General features: G+C 44.2%; 2 protein-coding genes across 2 annotated transcripts in view; one reads left to right on the top strand and one right to left on the bottom strand.

The window, feature by feature from the left end:
* Positions 1 to 1,096: 1,096 nt before the first annotated feature.
* On the top strand, positions 1,097 to 3,157 carry NANOS1 (nanos C2HC-type zinc finger 1). The gene has a single exon (XM_027063224.2). The coding sequence runs from the start codon at positions 1,399 to 1,401 to the stop codon at positions 2,272 to 2,274; it is 876 nt and encodes a 291-aa protein (XP_026919025.1). The 5' UTR covers positions 1,097 to 1,398; the 3' UTR covers positions 2,275 to 3,157.
* A 3,780-nt stretch (positions 3,158 to 6,937) lies between these two features.
* Positions 6,938 to 18,647, bottom strand: part of EIF3A (eukaryotic translation initiation factor 3 subunit A) — a 35,205-nt gene continuing 23,495 nt past the window's right edge. The window contains exons 17-22 of the mRNA XM_027063225.2: positions 18,365 to 18,549; positions 14,790 to 14,878; positions 13,301 to 13,962; positions 9,941 to 10,154; positions 9,022 to 9,203; positions 6,938 to 8,163 (exon numbers count right to left, since the gene is read on the bottom strand). Of these exons, the coding sequence (XP_026919026.1) occupies positions 7,934 to 8,163; positions 9,022 to 9,203; positions 9,941 to 10,154; positions 13,301 to 13,962; positions 14,790 to 14,878; positions 18,365 to 18,549 (1,562 nt within the window). The 3' untranslated portion in view covers positions 6,938 to 7,933. The remainder of the gene's footprint in view (positions 8,164 to 9,021; positions 9,204 to 9,940; positions 10,155 to 13,300; positions 13,963 to 14,789; positions 14,879 to 18,364; positions 18,550 to 18,647) is intronic.

Genomic DNA, 18,647 nt, shown 5'->3' on the forward strand with positions numbered 1-18,647 from the left:
GATTCTTAATTTCAGCTCAGGTTCTGAACTCATGATTGGTGAGTTCCAGCCCCTTGCTGGGCTCTGCGCTGACGGCTGGGAGCCTGCTTGGGATTCCTTCTCCCCCTCTCTCTCTCTGCCCTTCCCCCCCTGCTCGCTCGCTGGCTCCTTCTCTCTCAAAAAAGAAAAAAATCTTCCAATTTATTTTCCATTGTTTTTACAAAAATATTTTACTCATTTAAAGTATTAAATTGTGACGCTGAACAGGGTTTAATTTTCAAACTGCACAGGCAGCCCAGATTTTGATATGGCCACCTAGGGATGAGGGGCTTCATAAACACACACACACACACACACACACACACACACACACACACCAATCACTGTCCGAGGGCTGGAAGATTTTCTGGCCGAGCCCTCATCCCTACGAAGTCACCAGTTAATGGCCACCCAGTCTCTGAACACCTGTTGGGAGTGTGTCGCGTGCTATGGGAAAGTCCTGATCCCTCCCCTACTCACTACGGCAAGAACCATAACCCTCTGAGCCTCAGGTTTGTGCGAAGATTTCACCCAGTGGAAAGCTCTCCAAAGCACTGTGCAAACGGAAGTTTCTCGATTGTTGGGAAGCTCTGACTTGACGACTTGCATCCTCAGAGCGCGCCAAATCCTGCCTCCCCCACAGCTTTTCCTGCTGAGGCGGGAGAAGGGGCTTCTCGGAAGGCTGCCCCGGGGAGGTGGGAGATGGGCGCACGAACCATGGGGCACTCTCCCCCCCATACCCATGTCTACTCGCTTCCTCGGCGAATCTTGCCACCCGGCCGAGGCAGACCCAGGCCTGGTCACCTGTTCCAAACCCGAGGCACAGCGCTCGGGCGAAGGCGGGTCCCGGCAGCCGCCCCTCCTCTCCCCTCCGCTCCTCTGCTCTCCCCCTATCTCGCCCTCCCCTCCCAGTAGCTCCGGCAGGGCACGCCCCTCCCCCAGATTCACCAATCAGCGTCCCGAGCGGCGCCCGTGGCGCAGGGGGCTCTGGTCAGCAGCCAATTAGCGGCCGGGCCCGAGGCGGCGCTTCGCCCGCCCCCTCCCGGAATGAAAGCCCCCCGCAGCTGGCTAGGCTGGCGCAGCTCGCGGGGCGCGGAAGCCGCGCGGGCCGGAGCGGAGCGCGCGCACTGCCCGCCCGCCCCCGGCGCGCCCGCCTCCGCTCCGCCTCCGTCCGAGGCGCGGGCGAGGAGGCCGGGGCGGGGTAGCGCAGGGGGCAGGGCCGCGGCGGCGAGGCCGGGGGAACGGGGAGGAGCGGGGCCCGATAAAAAGGCTGCGAGGCGGCCCCACCCCGCGGCAGGCCGGCGGGCAGGCTCCGCGCTTCCCTTCCGTCCGGCCCGCGCCGGCCGCGGGGAGGCGGCGCGCGCGGCCCGCAGCCCGCCCATGGAGGCTTTCCCCTGGGCGCCCCGCTCGCCCAGCCGCGGCCGCGCCCCCCCGCCCATGGCGCTCGTGCCCAGCGCCCGCTACGTGAGCGCCCAGGGCCCGGCGCACCCGCAGCCCTTCAGCTCGTGGAACGACTACCTGGGGCTCGCCACGCTCATCACCAAGGCGGTGGACGGCGAGCCGCGCTTCGGCTGCGCCCGCGGCGGGGACGGCGGCAACGGCGGCGCCTCCCCGCCCTCCTCCTCCTCGTCGTCCTGCTGCTCCCCCCACGCGGGGACCGGGCCCGGAGCGCTGGGGCCGGCGCTGGGGCCGCCCGACTACGACGACGACGACGACAGCGACGAGCCGGGGTCCCGGGGCCGCTACCTGGGCGGCGCGCTGGAGCTGCGCGCTCTGGAGCTGTGCGCGGGCCCCGCCGAGGCCGGGCTGCTGGAAGAGCGCTTCGCCGAGCTGAGCCCGTTCGCCGGTCGCGCCGCCGCCGTGCTGCTAGGCTGCGCGCCCGCCGCTGCCGCCACTGCCGCCGCGGAGGTGGCGCCGCGCGAGGAGCGGGCCCCGGCGTGGGCGGCCGAGCCCCGGCTGCACGCCGCCTCCGGGGCGGCCGCCGCCCGACTGCTCAAGCCCGAGCTGCAGGTGTGCGTGTTCTGCCGGAACAACAAGGAGGCGGTGGCGCTCTACACCACCCACATCCTGAAGGGACCCGACGGGCGAGTGCTGTGCCCGGTGCTGCGCCGCTACACGTGTCCCCTGTGCGGCGCCAGCGGCGACAACGCGCACACCATCAAGTACTGCCCGCTCTCCAAAGTGCCGCCGCCGCCCGCCGCCCGCCCGCCGCCGCGCAGCGCCAGGGACTGCCAGCCGGGGAAGAAGCTGCGCTGAGCGCCTGGGCTCCCGTCTGCCCCCACCTGACGCCACCAGGGTCACCGCCTGCCCGCTCTCTCATTTTTGGTCTGCGCACCGTCTTTCCCTCGCTGTGGGAGAGGCTTGGAGATCAGCAGTTGGCTCAGCTTGGGAAGAAGTCTTGGTTTTGTCAAAGCAAGCCGGCCGTACGGAGTACTTTCCTGTCGAAGAGCGGTTGAGACTAGACGCTAACATCTTGATTTGTTTATGTCTATAGTTTCCAGTTTGTGCACATCCAGACGGTGAAGGCTGGGTGTGTATTCCACTACCTGAAATATGGCAACTTAGTGGCGCTGTTTATTTACGGTATACGTCGATCTATTTTAGATGCGCATCAGTATGAAGTGTCTCCATCTACTCTCGGATGTTTAATTTTATGGAGGCACTTTACTAGGTTTAGAATATTTTTTTAAAAGCCTCATAACTGGACTTGAAACTGACGATTTTATGGAATGTCGGCAAATTGACTATTTTATTGTTTGAAACAATTTCTTAGTTGTCCTTAAATCAGTTATTCTAATTCCAGGTGAAGCAAGCCCTGGCAGCATCACTGGTTTGAGAAGTGAAGGTTTAGTAAACTTTCCAGTATTGATTTGTGTGGGTTACTCCCTCCTTGTGGCTTGTTTCGGTCTTGGCTGGAGGTGTAAAAAATGTACAATCTGTAGCAGGTAGAGTACAGCTCCTTATCGTTTTATGTACCAGATCTTTTTATTACCGAACTAGGAACTAGTCTTTCCACCTTGAAAAATTGTGCCAAGTTAAAATCTTATTGTGTATACACTTGGAAATTGGTGCTGTTTAAAAAACCTGACTTGTGTATTTATACAGTAACAGTATATGAATTCATTAATCTTGCCTATAACTTTGTTACTTGGCCTTTTGTCCATATGCACCCACCTCCCCATCTCCAATTGCTGAAAAACATTTGTAAGATCAAAAGGGAGCAGTATTTAGTCACCCTGCTCATCAGTTTCAAGGTTCCTTAATAGTGGAAAGCTCATTCCAGCTGTTGCCTCTCAAACTAAATGGAAGATGCAATCCTTTGAGCTGCAGAAGGTTAATGTAATAACCTGTGCTCAAGAAGGTTCCACTATGGGCTGTGTCTGGCTTGAGGCATAGGCAGTCTTCAAACCAGAATAAGCACTAAAGGAGTTACTTGTGGAATGGGGGTTGAAGACCAGGAAAATGGCCACCCTCGTGCTTTTTCCCTCAAAGACCCTAGTCTGTTTCTGGAATCCCACCACTTATCTGAAGGAGATTAGACCCGATCTTTAGGCAAACATCCTTAATCCCTACTTTGTCGCACCCTTATTTTTACATCCATGCTGGATGTCCCACAATGGCATGCAGCTACCATCAGGACAGATACAGAGCCAAAAACAGTGAACTAGGATGAACGTATATGAATGTACAAAATACATCACTATCTGAAAACACCAGCAAGAGATTTAGTTATAAATATATAGATTCAACTAGGAGAGTTGAGCTACTCTACGTTAGATTGTTTTTTTATCAAACCACTAATTTCCTCTACAACAAATTGGCTTGAACACTCCTTTGAAGGTAGAATACAGGCTGGAGTAAATAACACTGGAAGGCTAGGGGCCTTTTTTGGTGGAGGGAAACGGCATCAGAACAAGGAGGAGAGGTGCTGGCAAACAGTGCATTAGCCAAGAGAAGATCCATTCCTGCTAGTCTAGCCCCAGACCACAGAACTTAAGATAGGACTAGTCTTAAACTCAAGTAGTTTCATAAAAAACCATGTAATTATTCTCTTATTGTGCTAGAAAATATACCCGTTTACTTTTGGTTTTGGGGAGGTGTCAGGTCAGTAGGAATTCCCGTTAGCTTCTTACTGTTCTACCTTTCCAAAGATCACTACAGGCCCATGTCTTCTGCAACCCAGAACTAGGCAGGCAAGTGCTTTGTATTTTCAAAGATCCAAATGGTTCTAGACACTGTTTCTAGATCTCGGGCACGTGGCTCGTTCAATAGGAGAATCCCTCAGTGATGAGGTGTGCCTAATAAGGATTTGATATTGACACGATCACTGTTTTATCCAAACTGTGAACATGTGCAACGTGGAGTTTATTCAAGTCTTGAAGTGAAGAGTATCAAGAAAGGTATCCCAAAGACCCTGGACCAGCAACCATCATGTTCATCCATTTAAAATGCACCTGTTTCAGCCCCTCCCCCCCCCCTCAAATTTTCCTGTTTCCCAGCTAACATTACAATGCTGGGAGTTGAAGCGTGAAAAGGAAACATTACAGTTACATTTTCTAGAGATCTTTTAGGGAAAATCTGACCACGCTCTAATGCACCTAAGAGCAGACTTAGAGACCTCTTGATCTAAAACTTTAAATACTTGCAAAATTTAATTTAGGGTGTGGGGCACCTGGCTGGCTCAGTGGCAGCAGAGCAAGTGACTCTTGATCTTGTAGTCAAGTCAGTTGTGCGTTTGAACTCCACACTGGTGGCAGAGTTGACTTAAAATTTAAAATTTGTTAAGGTTATTTGACACAGCACACACAAGCATGGGAGGAACAGAAAATCCCAAGCAGGCTCCACGCTGTCAATGCAGAGCCTGACTACTTGGGGAATAAACCCACAAACCACGGTATCATGACCTGAGGCGAGACCAAGAGTCGGATGCTTAACCTTAAAAAAAATTTTTTTTTTATTTAGGGTAAAAGAAATCCAATTTTCCAAAGTTTAAAAAATAGATAAAATAATTGGTATGACAAAGTGATCTTGTTTTTGTAAAAATATGGCTATATGTTTGGCTAAAAAAATCAAACAATGTATGGAATCTCAAAAGAGCTTTACCAGCTGTGCAGGCAGACTAGACTGCCCTACCTTGCTTGTCCTCTTCTGTAGAGATCTCTGCAGTAGCTTTTAACTTCTTTGTATTTTAGTTTTCCTATGCAGTGCTTTTTAGAAGCTGCAGAATTAACTTTTATTACAACTTTTGGCATAGATTGTAAGTAAGCCAAAATTATGTATGTATTTTAAAATTATACTACAAATATGCGTGCCTCAAGGGAAAGGGCAGGCAAGTTTTGGTGTCAGTCCTAACCTTCTAGTCTGTGCTTAGGCACGAGGAACATTCCTTCATTCCTTCCAGTGTCCAATATATATGTCCATTAGACTTGTAAAATTATAAAATGAATCCACAGTCCAAATGTCTTTGGGTAAAAACAAAACACAGTTAAAACATAAAAGCACCCCAATACGTAGACGCCAACTTCTTCCTGGAAGCCAATACAGACAGCTAGATGGCTGTAGTCTTTTCTGGGCCACTGTCTCCACTCTTAGAATTCACCTGTATTAATAGCAATGGTGTTCTGGTTTAAAAATGCAGACTGGGTGGCTCAGTCAGTTAAGTGTCCAATTCTTGATCTTGGCTCAGGTCACCATCCCTCACAGTTCATGGGTTCGAGTCTCAGGTCAGGCTCTGTGCTGACCACACAGCCTGCTTGGGATTCTCTCTCCCCCTTTCTCTGCCCCCCTCCCCCTTATGTGCTCTCTCTCTCTCAAAATAAGTAAACCTTAAAAAAAGCAGATGCCACCGAAAACATGGAAGACATTCTACACATAGTGAGTAGATTGGATGTTCGGTTTTCCTTTGACACCTGTGAAAACTGGGGTGGGGAGGCCTTCAGAGTAGAAACTTAAGAGCAGGACCACAGAGCAGCAGCTGACTCTTCTGACCCTATCCCGTGCTCTGGACTCACACCTCCCAGGACAAAGAACCTGGGGGGCATCGTATATTTGGGAAAGGGTCCCAGTAGCTTGCAGACTAGCCTGGAAATGCAGGCTAACCGTCAGACATGCAACTACAACTCATCTAATCAGCTAATAAATCGTGCCTTGGGGCCAATCAGTGATGTCACAGGTACAGTCCTGCTCTAGTGTCTGGACACTCAGCAGGTTACTGCCCCAAGTTCTTTTATTGGTTACAAAGAAAAGGCCTTCTCCCCCAAATATCTTTTAAGATTTCCACTTTTTGAAATACTAAATATATTAAGAAAATTAAATGTTGGGGTGCCTGGGTGGCTCAGTCTAGAGCCTGCTTGGGATTCTCTCCCTCTCTCTCTTTCAAAATAAACAAACATTTAGAAAATTCTTAAAAAAAAAAAAAAAAAGATGAAATGTTGAAAACAGTGGCTTCCATTGCTGGTAACATCAAACCAAAACGCTGCATCTGATTAAGTAAAGAAGCATCAATACTCCCTCTTCTGGCCTTATAGCTGTACCAACAGGAATTCTCCCCACCACTCAACACTGGAAATAATTTACATGTCTGTAGCCACTATCAATTTGCAACTAACATTCTCTGAAACTGTGATGTTTCTAATTTGAGAATACCCGAAACAGTAAACCACTCACCCACCCACCCCCCATATATATAAACTCACAGAGAGGATGGCATTACAAGGAAACTAAGGGGATCCTTAATTATGGAAGGAAACATCGTAGCCACATCTGCTCTGTTATACTTGGGTTATTTTCTTTGATCCTACATACTGAGATATTTAATGGCCCAAAAAACTCAAAACCACACTCAACTGGATATGTAAACTCACCATAATAAATAAAACACTTTGACTGTTAACTACGAATCAATCAACACTAAAACAAATTCTGTAAGTATTTTATTTATCATTGAAGAAAAAACACAGCAGCAAGTTCTGTGTTGGCTTCAATAAGACCAAATAGTTAATCTTTAACATAGCTACAACACTCCAAAATTGAAGTCAACACAGTCATTACTACAAATTACTTGTTCAAAGAATCTATCCTGAAGAGAAAGGAAATTAGGAAAAAGAATTTAAACAATTCCTCCAAACCACACATTTATAAATATTGTCATATTTAAAATGCTTGAAAGGCATGAATTCTCCATTAATGGAAAAGCAGTTTGCTATTGGCAACAGAAAAAACTCAGCAACAGTTTACCAAATGCTTTAAAATTTAAAAGCTGTAACTGTTTCGGATTCACACTTGAGCAGTATTCTTGTCATTACAATCATGACTGCAAATTGCTTTATACTCACCTCTCAAGTAAAACCTACAGAAAATCCCACCGTATCCAATGTTTGTAATGTTTACTGCACTTATAGTGAACCTAAAAACTTTCTAAATGTAGTTAATATAGTAAATACCTCAAAGTATCTAGAGGTATGTCTCAACCACTAATGGTGTGGAAATTGTTTCAGCCCCTGCTTTGAAGAGTCTTCAAATACATTTTCTATAACAGAACCTTACCTCATTCCAAATGAATATGGTATTTCAAAAAAAAAAAAAAAAAATCAGTTCTATACCAAGATACAGGTGTTACTCCATACCTGAAGGGTTCACATTTTAATTTATTTTTTAGTTTTTCTCTTTTGTAAACAAATGATTGATGAAATAATGCAACACCTCAAATTCCAGAAAATGGCCTCGTCGTCCAACCTCCTGTGGGTACGGTGCATGATCAATCTATTATAGAGGATTAATACAAGTTCATGCTTTTTGTGTTATGGTGAAACAACATTAAAGAATCCAATTTAGACTGGTTGACGCACAAGTATAATAATCCTTGAATGGGATCAAACCTATGTGAGACATGAGTCTGAATCCATTATCTTGAGATTTAACGTCGTACCGTGGTCCACCCATCTTCATCAGTCTCATTTTTGGTACGACGAAGAGACTCCCGATCTTTCTCAGCTCTCCAAGAGGACTTCTCTTTTTCACCTTCTCTCTCCCTTTCTCGGTCTCTTTCCCGGTCTCTTGAAAGAGCTGGGGGAGGAACACGACGAGGGGCTTCCCGCTCTTCTGCCCGCTCATCTTTCCTGTCATCAGCACGTCTCCAAGAACTTACTAAAAGTTTAACAGAAAAAGAGAGTAAGTTGGTGCTGTACTGTATTGGCTCAGACTAAACAGAACTTTAGCAAAAAGAATGTTTCCAATTACTCAGAAATCCTGTACTAAAGGTAGCAATGCAGAACCCCCATAAAAAAAATAATAAAATAAATTTAGTAATTTAAGACAATGTGACAAAAATCTAAATGAAAATTTAAAATTAAAAAAAATTCTTGGCTCTTACTGAAATCGAACAGCAAAGTAGCCATTAAGCATAGTTGTTTGTTTGTTGTTGGGTTTTTTTGCATTTATTTTTGAGACACAGAGAGAGACAGAGCATGAGTCAGGGGAGGAGCAGAGAGGGAGACAGAATCCGAAGCGGACTCCAGGCTCTGAGCAGTCAGCAGAGCCCGACGCGGGGCTCGAACTCACAGACCGTGAGATCATGACCCGAGCTGAAGTCGGACGCTTAACCGACTGAGCCACCCAGGCGCCCCCAACACGGGTTTTGTTTTTTTTTGTTTAAGCTAAAGTTTCAGTAGTCACAATTTCAGAGAAACAATGTTTTACACTTTGTGCTTCTCTACCAAGATCTTACTTTTAAAGAACAAATACACTATTTCCTAGTTACATAAAATAAGCTTTCAAAGCAATATATATCACTACTATCCAACGTAATTAGCCTACTGATATACTTTGAATTTAGAAATGAGCTAACTTCACAGAGTGACGAAGATTACGAAAACTATAGATTTTAAACTGAATATTCATGATCTTATTTTTGATGTTTACATGAGTATGTGAGATAATTAAACTCAAAACTTCCCCAGAAATTATGGATTTCTGATAGTCCAGCAACATGCAGGCCATCCATACCTTCTTCACGTTCTGATCTGAGAGGAGGTCCTCTTCGGTCTCTGTCATCTCGCCTTTCTCTTAGGTCACGGCGATCATCTCTCTCCCGACGACGGTCATCCCGATCCCTATCATCTCGGCGAGCTGAATCTCTCCAGCTCGAAGATTCCTCCGCTGGTCCTCTTCTCCAGCCACCTTCATCCCTGTAGCCATTCAAAATGTTAAATTCTGTTGTTAAACTACATGATAGCGTATGTGAACAGATCATTTCCGAGTCAGTGCTGAGAGAGTTTACAAACCTAACAGGGATGAAGTTTAGATTTATAACTTGATCTCAACCTGATGCCTCAGGTGTAGAGGTCAAATGAGATTATCTGGATCTGTGCTTTCCAACCTAACAGCCACAACCTGTATGTAGCTACTTAAACATAAATTAACTGAAACAAAGTCAAGACATTCTGTCAATAGCACTACCACGTTCCAAATGTTCAATAGCCAAATAGTATTCAAATAGCTACCATACTGGATATTACAGATCCAAGACAATTTCATCCTTGCAGAAAACTGTATTATAAACAGTGCTGGTTTAGATTCATCAGCACAAAGCCAATTTGGCCAGAAGAAGCAAGCTAGAACCGTTACCGCTAATAAAAGTAAAAGGGGCTTTTACTAGTTTAAGGACTATATAACTGAAGAATTTAAACCACAGAGGATAGGCAACAGATGGGTAAAGATACCTGGTCTGGCTTCCTTACTAAATCATTACAAAACCTACAGAAAGCTACACGGTGTCAGCCTCACTTCCTCAACTTTGTTAAAAGGGGACGTCGGTTGAGGGATGCAGCACACCATTTCTCAACATGATCTGGGAAAACACCCAAGAGTATTTAGGAGAATCCCAGCTGTAATTCCACAAAGAGTCCCAATCAGAGCATCAAACCTCGGCCGTCTGAAGCGGTCTTCTCGATCCCCCTCTCGCTCTCTGTCCCTTTCTCGCTCTCTTTCTTTCTCTGGGTCCTTGTCATTTTCATCACGATCTTGGTTATCTCGCTCTCTTTCTTTTTCTCTATCCCATTCACGTTCTTCTGATGGTCTCGATTCTCGAGGTGGACCCCAACTCTCTTCTCTGGCCTTTTCTTTCTCTCTCCATCCACCTGTTGGTTTTTTTTTTTTTTTTTAAGAAATAAAATTTTTTTTAATACTCCAGAAACCCAAGTTGGTAACTATGACTACACATCTTTATGTTGACATTAAGATCACCATTATGTACGTTAAGTTAAGACACTCCAGGGATGCCTGGGTGGCTCAGTCAGTTGAGCACCTGACTTCGGCTCAGGTCATGATCTCACGGTTTGTGGGTTCGAGCCCCACATCGGGCTTTGTGCTGACAGTGAGGAGCCTACTTTTCAGATTCTGTCTCCCTCTCTCTCTGACCCTCCCCAATTCGCTCTCACTCTCTCAAAAATAAACAATAAAAAAAAATACAATACAATCTTATTTTTAAAGAGAACTAGGGGCGCCTGCGTGGCTCAGTTGGTTAAGCATCCGACTTCAGCTCAGGTCATGATCTCGCGGTTCATGGGTTCAAGTCCCGTGCTGGGCTCTGTGCTGACAGCTCCGAGACTGGAGCCTGCTTCGGATTCTGGGTCTCCTTTTCTCTCTGCCCCTCCCCCACTTGTGCTCTGTCTCGATCAAAAATAAATGAAAAAAAAATAAAAATACATTTTTTTTAAAAAACTAAAGCTACTTATATCATTTTACAGAATCACCAGCTTATATTTACAACTACCTATTATTGTTTTTCTAACACACAGGGAGAAACATGTAAGATAAGGGAAATTTATATAGCCTGGGTTGTTTCATATGCTGAGATTATGACTATAAAAATCTGTTCTGATGGTAAATAGACAACTCATTTTAAGCAAAAAAAACTTAAAAGTGGAGGATTAGGAAATAGATCTCTGAGAGATGGGAGCCCTAACTGTAATTTCACTCACATGTTGCAACATTTTCAAAACCTTTGTAACTAAAAACTTTCTTTTCATATTCATTTACTACCCATGCAATCACGGAACAAAGAAAGATCAATCCTTTGACCCCACCCTATCCATCACCTCACACTTAAGGCTGGGATGCCCAAACCTAGGAATGTAATATATTTGCACAAAGAGGCCAAAGGGAGCAGATTTACATGAAAATCTATTACCCTTGCAGGACTATTATTGTTGCTAACATTTCTATTACAACGTGCCACAGCACTATTCTAAACCTTCTGTGTATATTAACTCATTTAATCCTTTCCATAGCTTTGAGCTAAGTAAATCCCATACCTGCCACTTTACATACTTGCTAAAATTTGTAAGTTGCTAAAATTAATACTCAAGCACTTTTACAGTCCCTCACAGACACGTGCAGAATGGTATCTGAGTCGCCGGAAGAGCCCATTCACAGTGGAGGGTGAACAAGGCAACGGCCCTGTCTTCTTGCTGCAGCACTCATACTTTTTTAAATTTTTTTTACATTTTATTTATTTTCGATAGAGACAGAGCACAAGTGGGGGAGGAGCAGAGAGAGAGGGAGACACAGAATCTGAAGCAGGATCCAAGGCTCCAGGCTCCAGCTGTCAGCACAGAACCCGACGCGGGGCTTGAACTCACAAACCGCGAGATCATGACCTGAGCCAAAGTCGGACGCTTAACTGACTGAGCCACCCAGGCGCCCCAGCTCTCATACTTTAAAACAAGTATCCTTTTGCTGGTCTTAAAAATAGCAACACATCTTTGCGTTTTTGTGTTTTATTGGTGATTTCACGGTTCAAAATGGCCCTCAAGCACTGTGCTGCAGTGCTGTCTCGTGTCCCAAGCACAAGAAGGTGATGGATGCGCCTTACAGAAAAAATACCATTTTAGATAAGCTTCATTGAGGAGATACAGTGCTGCTGGCCACGAGTTCAATGTTAATGAGTCAATTAACATGTTAAAACAGAAATGCACAAAAGAAGGTTCTGCGTTCATTGGTTGACAGAAATGTTGTGAGCAGAGGGCTTAACGGAACCTAATCTGGTATTTTCCTTCAGAGCAATGATTCAGTATTCACAGTGACTATAAAACATCTATCGTGAATTAATGAGAACCTACCACACCGTTATCCCTGTTTTACACAAGGCACAGAAATGTCACACAGCCAGACAGTGGAAGGAATGGAGACCAGAAGAGACAGAAACACCAAGGGCAAAGGAAAGGAAGCTGCTCACTGAAATGTGCATTTAGGACGGCTGCCTCCGGTTACTGCTCCGAGTCAGGAGTGGGAGAGCCTGCGGGGACCAGGAGCAGCAAGAGTTCAAGGAAAGCATGATAGCGGCCCAGACCTAAGCACTTGTAGGGGAACAGAGAAGTGGGTGGATTTAAGGAACACAAGGAAACAGAACTGAACTAAATGAAAAGACTTATCATAAAGGATGAAAGAGGGCAAAGGACAGCTCCCAGATCTCTAGGTTATAAAATCGGACAGATGGCAGTGGCCCTGATGAGAAGCCTGTGGGTGTGAATTCAGTTTCAACAGGCTAAAGGCGACACGTCAGAGACATTTCTAGGTAGAACTGTACTGTGTGCGGCATGAGGCTGGTAACATGGGTCTGAAGGTAAGGAAAGAAGTCACCTGGAGAAGATGGTAACAGAAGTCACAGATTATGTACAACTGCTCAAGAACAAAAAAGTATGAAAACATGAGCAGGCCCAAGACTGAGAAAGTAAGGAACAGCTCTTCCCGTAAGCCTAACCCCATGGTAGGCAAGACTGCAAATACTTAGTATACTTTTTCATTATTTACACAAGAAGGCTGGTGTAGGACGGAACCTGAGAAACACCAATACTTAAGGGACAGGGATGGGACAAGAGCCCTCAAAGAAGCAGTCAGCAGGCAGAGGGGGAAAAAAAGCACAAATCGCTTAAGCAGAAAAAGGGGTAAGGTTATTTAACTTGTTCTGGTGTGTGGGATATCAAAGCCAAGCTCCTGAGATAAAAGTCACTGCACAAACACCTAAGGGAAAATAAAAGACCAATTTATCCAGAAACTAATAATAATATAGCCTAATCGTTTTTATCTATACATTAAAATTTCATTTTTTAGCTAAAAAATAACTTTTTATTTAAATATTGAAATACAGTCATTTGAAATGTCCCTGTTTGAAACACTACAGAATAGTGATTAGCATATGCAAGATTACACTTTCCATTTGTAAAACACATCAAGCAGAGTCTATAAAGCATCTAAGCTGGTTTTCTGAATACCAGAATTTTACCTGGCTTGACAAATGGTCTCCAGGGACCAGGCCTTGAGTCCTCGCCCCTTCTGGGAATCCGATCATCATCTGTGCTTCTCCAAGGCCCCCGGTCATCATCTGCACCACGTCTGGAAATTCTGTCATCATCAGCATTCCTCCAAGGTCCTCGATCATCATCCAACCCACGCCTTGGGCCCCGGTCATCATCCATGCCGCGCCTGGGACCCCGATCGTCATCAGCATTACGCCAGGAAGACCGCTCGTCATCTGCACCTCCTCGCCGTGGCCCCCGGTCCTCATCCATCCCACGTCTTGGTCCTCTGTCCTCATCAGCTGTTCGCCAGCTTCCTCTGTCCTCATCCAGTCCCCGTCTAGGTGGTCTGTCATCATCCACATGACGCCAGCTTCCCCTGTCTTCATCCCCAATTCGCCTGGGAGGCCTGTCATCATCTGCACTACGCCAGGAAGGCCGGTCATCATCTGCCCCCCGGCGAGAGAACCGGTCTTCATCAAGGCCACGTCTGGGACCTCTGTCCTCATCCATGCCACGCCGGGGAATGCGATCATCATCTGCTCGGAGAGAAGACTCTCTCTCTTCCTCATCCCCCAGTCGCCTTGGCCGATCATCCTCTCTTCTATGAGGCCTCTCCTCATCCCGCCCCTCTCCACGTCTCCACTCCCTACAGAGCAACAAGCCAAACATCTTTAAGAGTCCATTTTCTTAAGAGCAAATGATCCTTTTGGGAATTATTTCATTCACTTCTAAAAACCACTTCAGCCTAAATTCATGATTCCTAGTCCTGAAATAATATGTGCTCCTAATAAAAAATAACACAAAATATAAAATCTTACATCAACAAATAAACAGGTAGACAATTAAAGGTATCTACCTGCACTTTACCAGAAGCATCCTGGCATCTATTACTATGAGCTTTCAAAACTTAATTTCTGTATAGCACTTATGACCAGCCATCTTATCATGAGCAGTCATTTTTGAAGGATGATTCAATCCACTTAAATTTAAAGGAAGGGGCACCTGGGTGGCTTAGTGGGTAATCATGACCGGATTTCAGCTCAGGTCACTATCTCATGGTTGTGAGATTAATCCCTGTGCCGGGCTCTGCGCCATGCATGGGGCCTACTTAAGATTCTCTCCCTCCCTCTCCCTCTCTCCCTGCCTCGCTCTCTCAAAATAATAATCATAATAATCATAAGCAAAAAACTAAAAGGAAAATACGTTCTAGAACTACTCATTCTTACTGTAATCTCAGTATTATTCCATTAGGGAAGAAAAACCCTGAAGCATTTATTTCTCAAAATATCTAGAAGTCCGTAATTATAGCACCGTTGAAGTAAACTATAAAAACACTTTGGTAGCAGACATGCATACAATTCTTCATAGTTCTCCTTTCCCCACCTCTATAAAATAAACCCAACTGAAAAACTGCTAATGAGGCATTAACAGGACCTCTGTCTAATTGGTACTATTTTCCTTGACTCTACTTACTTCTCTGGTGGGCCTCTTCTCCACTCGGAATCTACTTCAGGTCCTTTTCTCCATGTGCCTTCTGAATCTCTATCTCCCCAACGAGAGTCCTACATTCACCAAAGTTAATGTGAGGCACTACGTTGGCAACACTTATTACAACTACTAGTATTACCAAATGTTTTTGCACTTATATGAACCTTAAGTCCTTAAATATAAACAAGTTTTAAAATGGTTTGTTTTAACCCAAAGTCAGAGTGGTAGTACAGTGAAACTGGTGTGACTGGCTTTATAAATCAACAAAATACCACCTTGAAAGCAATCTGGCACCCAACCCCTGGAATTATTCAAACATCTGCAGATATCCTTTGATCCTCAAAATTCCCTCCTGAGACTATGTGAAAAAAGCTCGGTGCCCCAAACGTATATTGCACAGGACCTCCTAACATGGAACAAATGAAATGTCAAATGAGGGATGTTTCTATTAACAGTATTTCCCTCTTCCAAGTACTATGTTGTCATTAAAAATTATGGAAAAGAGTATAGGGAGATAAATACGCTTACAGTGGAAATGTAAATGTGGTACAACCTCTGTAGAGAGCAAAGCATACAATTTTAATCCCATACAGCTCTGACACAGTTTGATGGCTCCTACAAACATAACCTAAGGCCACAGTCAGCAATTAAGAATACTCTGGAAAATACAAAACAAGATCTGCGGCAAGGGTGGGAGGAGTAAGGTAAAAATCTAACAAAGCTAACAATTCCAAGTAGGTGGTGTATAAGAGGATCTTTATTTAAATTTTAAAAAGTGTTTTGGTAATAAAACCTCCAATAACAATTAACATAAGAAACTGAAGGGAAGAAGAGGCAGAGATGGTAAGTCACCTGCCATCGCAATGGACTCTGGACTCTTAAGGTGAAGGTTATTCTAAGAGACTTTCCCAAGTGGACACCGTGGGAGAAAAGAGGAGCTCAACTGTCCATAAAACTTAAGGTCACTACAATGCAGGAAATGTCAACGCCCAGAAAACCAAGTTTCTCCCACCCTTCATACTCGCCCTAGAAAGTAAACTCAGCAAAGAATTCAAGTTATTAGAGGTTTTCACACAACTAGACCCTCAAAGAAGATTTTCAGGGATGGCTATGATAGCCATTAAACAAACAAAAAGAATTCCAAAAGGCAACATGATTACCAAAAATTTTTAACTCAGTTCATATATCAAACAGAACAGGCCCCGCTAATAAACATATAAACTGAACGGGAATCTCAGAGAACAAAGACAAAGAGATTTTTTTTTTTTAAAGGGAAACATTAAAAGAAAACAATAGGGCTCTGAAAGGCAAATAAAGACAAGAGAAAAAACTTTCCCTAGATTAAGGAAATACAATCTTCTCTAAGGTAAATAAATTGCATCCTCTGACTACAAAAGGCACAAGTGCCAAAATGGGTGAGTAATAAAGGCTATGTACTTAGGTGACTGGACAAAGTCTCAGGAAAATCTTCATGCTCCTTTCACTCCAAGGACAGAATATTCTGAAATTCCCAAGGAATAATACAGAGTATCTACAGAAGTAGCAAGACCAAGACTATTCTCACGATCTCCTCCCTTCACTGTGTACTGGGATACTGAGCAGTCGTGAAACTTCTGAGGGAGGATTCGAACTGACCAAACCACTACACCATTTTTCAACTTTGAGGGGAGGAAACAAAAAAGAGAAACCTCTTTGGAGATATATACAAAGACAGCCTGGAAAAAAAAATTGAAAAGATATACAAAACAAGACCAAAAAAAATGTTATCTGCAAAAGAGAAAAAGTGGTAAGTGTAAACATATTTGAAACTAAATCATGTTTACCAATCTTGTTGGAAAACTGTTAAGAAAGTCCTAAATAGATTAACATGTTTTAGTGAGCTGGATGCAAAAATATTCAACTTACTGCAATAGAACAAATAAAAGTAAAGGTATGCTCAGAATTTTTTTGTTCTGAGAAGACAGAGTTCCCAAAATTTACAGACTGTGAAGTTTAGAGAAATTTAAAAAAAACGGTGATAATCACTAAGAGACTAGAGACAACAAAAATGTACTGAGAAAAGTTCTTAAATTTGGCTTGAAGGAAGCAGTGGCAGGAACATGGAAGCAAATAAAAAAATATAATAATTACTATGTTAAATGTAAATAAATTAAAGACTCTAACTGAAAGGGAGGGTAGGGAGGGGGAGGCACAAAACAGAAACAAAAGACTGAAAATGGACAGATTTGCGAAAACTAAAAAAAAAAGCAACTCAGGAATCCATCATCACAGCCAAGTAAGTCACCTCCCTTTCTTCAGAAGATGAAGCTCCCATAAGTTAACAGAATGTAGCAAATTAAAATAAGTAACAACATTTCTGATTCCATATACACATACAACTTTGTGCCCAATAGAAAAAGAATATGCGTAACACATCATGTTTTAGAACACAAAATTAGGAATCGTGTAGGCCACATTCACTAGTAACAAGGAAGTAAAAATAAAAATTAGCAACAGGAGTAACAAAACCAAAAATCTATCCATATACATTTTAAACGGAAATCAAAGAACAGCAGGTCATCCAAGAAAACTGACACAAGGTATGGCACGGAGGAAGGAATGGAGACAGGCAGCAGGCAAGAAATCCTCCAGCTCCTCAAGTCTGAACGTAGAAACAAAGCTGTATCTTGTTTAAGAGGGAGCACTGGCACATCCAAGGGGAAACAAAGAGAATGCAGACAGATGTCAAAGAACCATAAGGCATAAAACGAGCTCAGAAACGGTTAGAGTATAGATGACTAAGAAGAAAATGGTGACAGACAAAGCTACTGGAAAAAGCAGGAAACAAGAAAGGCCTTGACTGCTAAGGCAGGTTTTACCTTTGGTTCTAAGTAATGAGTACCAATCAAAGCAAAGTTTGAAACCCAAGAGCAGGTAAAATGATCAAATATACATCATGAAAAAAAATGGCCACGATGTAGAGGAAGGTCTGAAGCTGGGGAGAGACTATAATCAGAGGGAACAGTAAGGAGACCAGTAAAATAATACAGACAAAGGAAGAGTCTAACTTAAGCCAGGAACGTAGAACAGAAAGGAGACAGGGGGTAGATTCAAAACTCTTAAGATTAAATGGGTAACGGTGCCACCAATCAGGAGCAGGGATTAGAGACACAAACTAGAGGGGGAATAAAAGTCAGTTTTGGACGTGAGCGCATATTAAAAATATTTAGGGCGGCATTTGAATCACTTGGAAATATTGTTAAAATGCAGATTCTGGGGTGCTTGGGTCGCTCAGTCAGTTGAGCGTCTAACTCTTGGTGCTGGCTCAGGACATGACCTCACAGTTCATGGGTTCAAACCACACATCAGGCTCTGTGCTGTCAGCACAGAGCCCACTTGGGATTTTCTCTCTTTCTCTCTGCTCCTTCCCTGATCGCTTGCTCTCTCAAAATAAATAAACATTAAAAAAATAAATAAAACATGAAGCTCAGACACTGATATGTGCACTGAGGCATGTGGACCATGCAAGACAACCGGGTGATAAGCACGGCACATAAAAACAGAGTAACTTCTACACTCACCTTTCTAGAAAGTGGATCGTCACCAAGTCTTCTCTCTTCCTCTCTACGTCGTTCCCTTTCTTCAATTTCCAGCTCTCTTTGGCGTTTTTTCCTTTCCACTTCTTCTAATTTCTTGACCCGCTCCTGATATTCTCGTAGCTCTTCTTCACGTTTTGCCCGTTCAGCACGCTCTCTCTCTTCACGCTCTAGATACCGGGTTAGGTTATTAAGTGTTACAAGTCTTTGCCCTAGAACTAGGTCTACTTTGCTGGTATTCAGCAGGCAGTGTAAGGTAGAAGGAAAA

Source organism: Acinonyx jubatus, chromosome D2 (assembly GCF_027475565.1).
Source record: "Acinonyx jubatus isolate Ajub_Pintada_27869175 chromosome D2, VMU_Ajub_asm_v1.0, whole genome shotgun sequence".
Lineage (NCBI taxonomy): Eukaryota > Metazoa > Chordata > Mammalia > Carnivora > Felidae > Acinonyx > Acinonyx jubatus.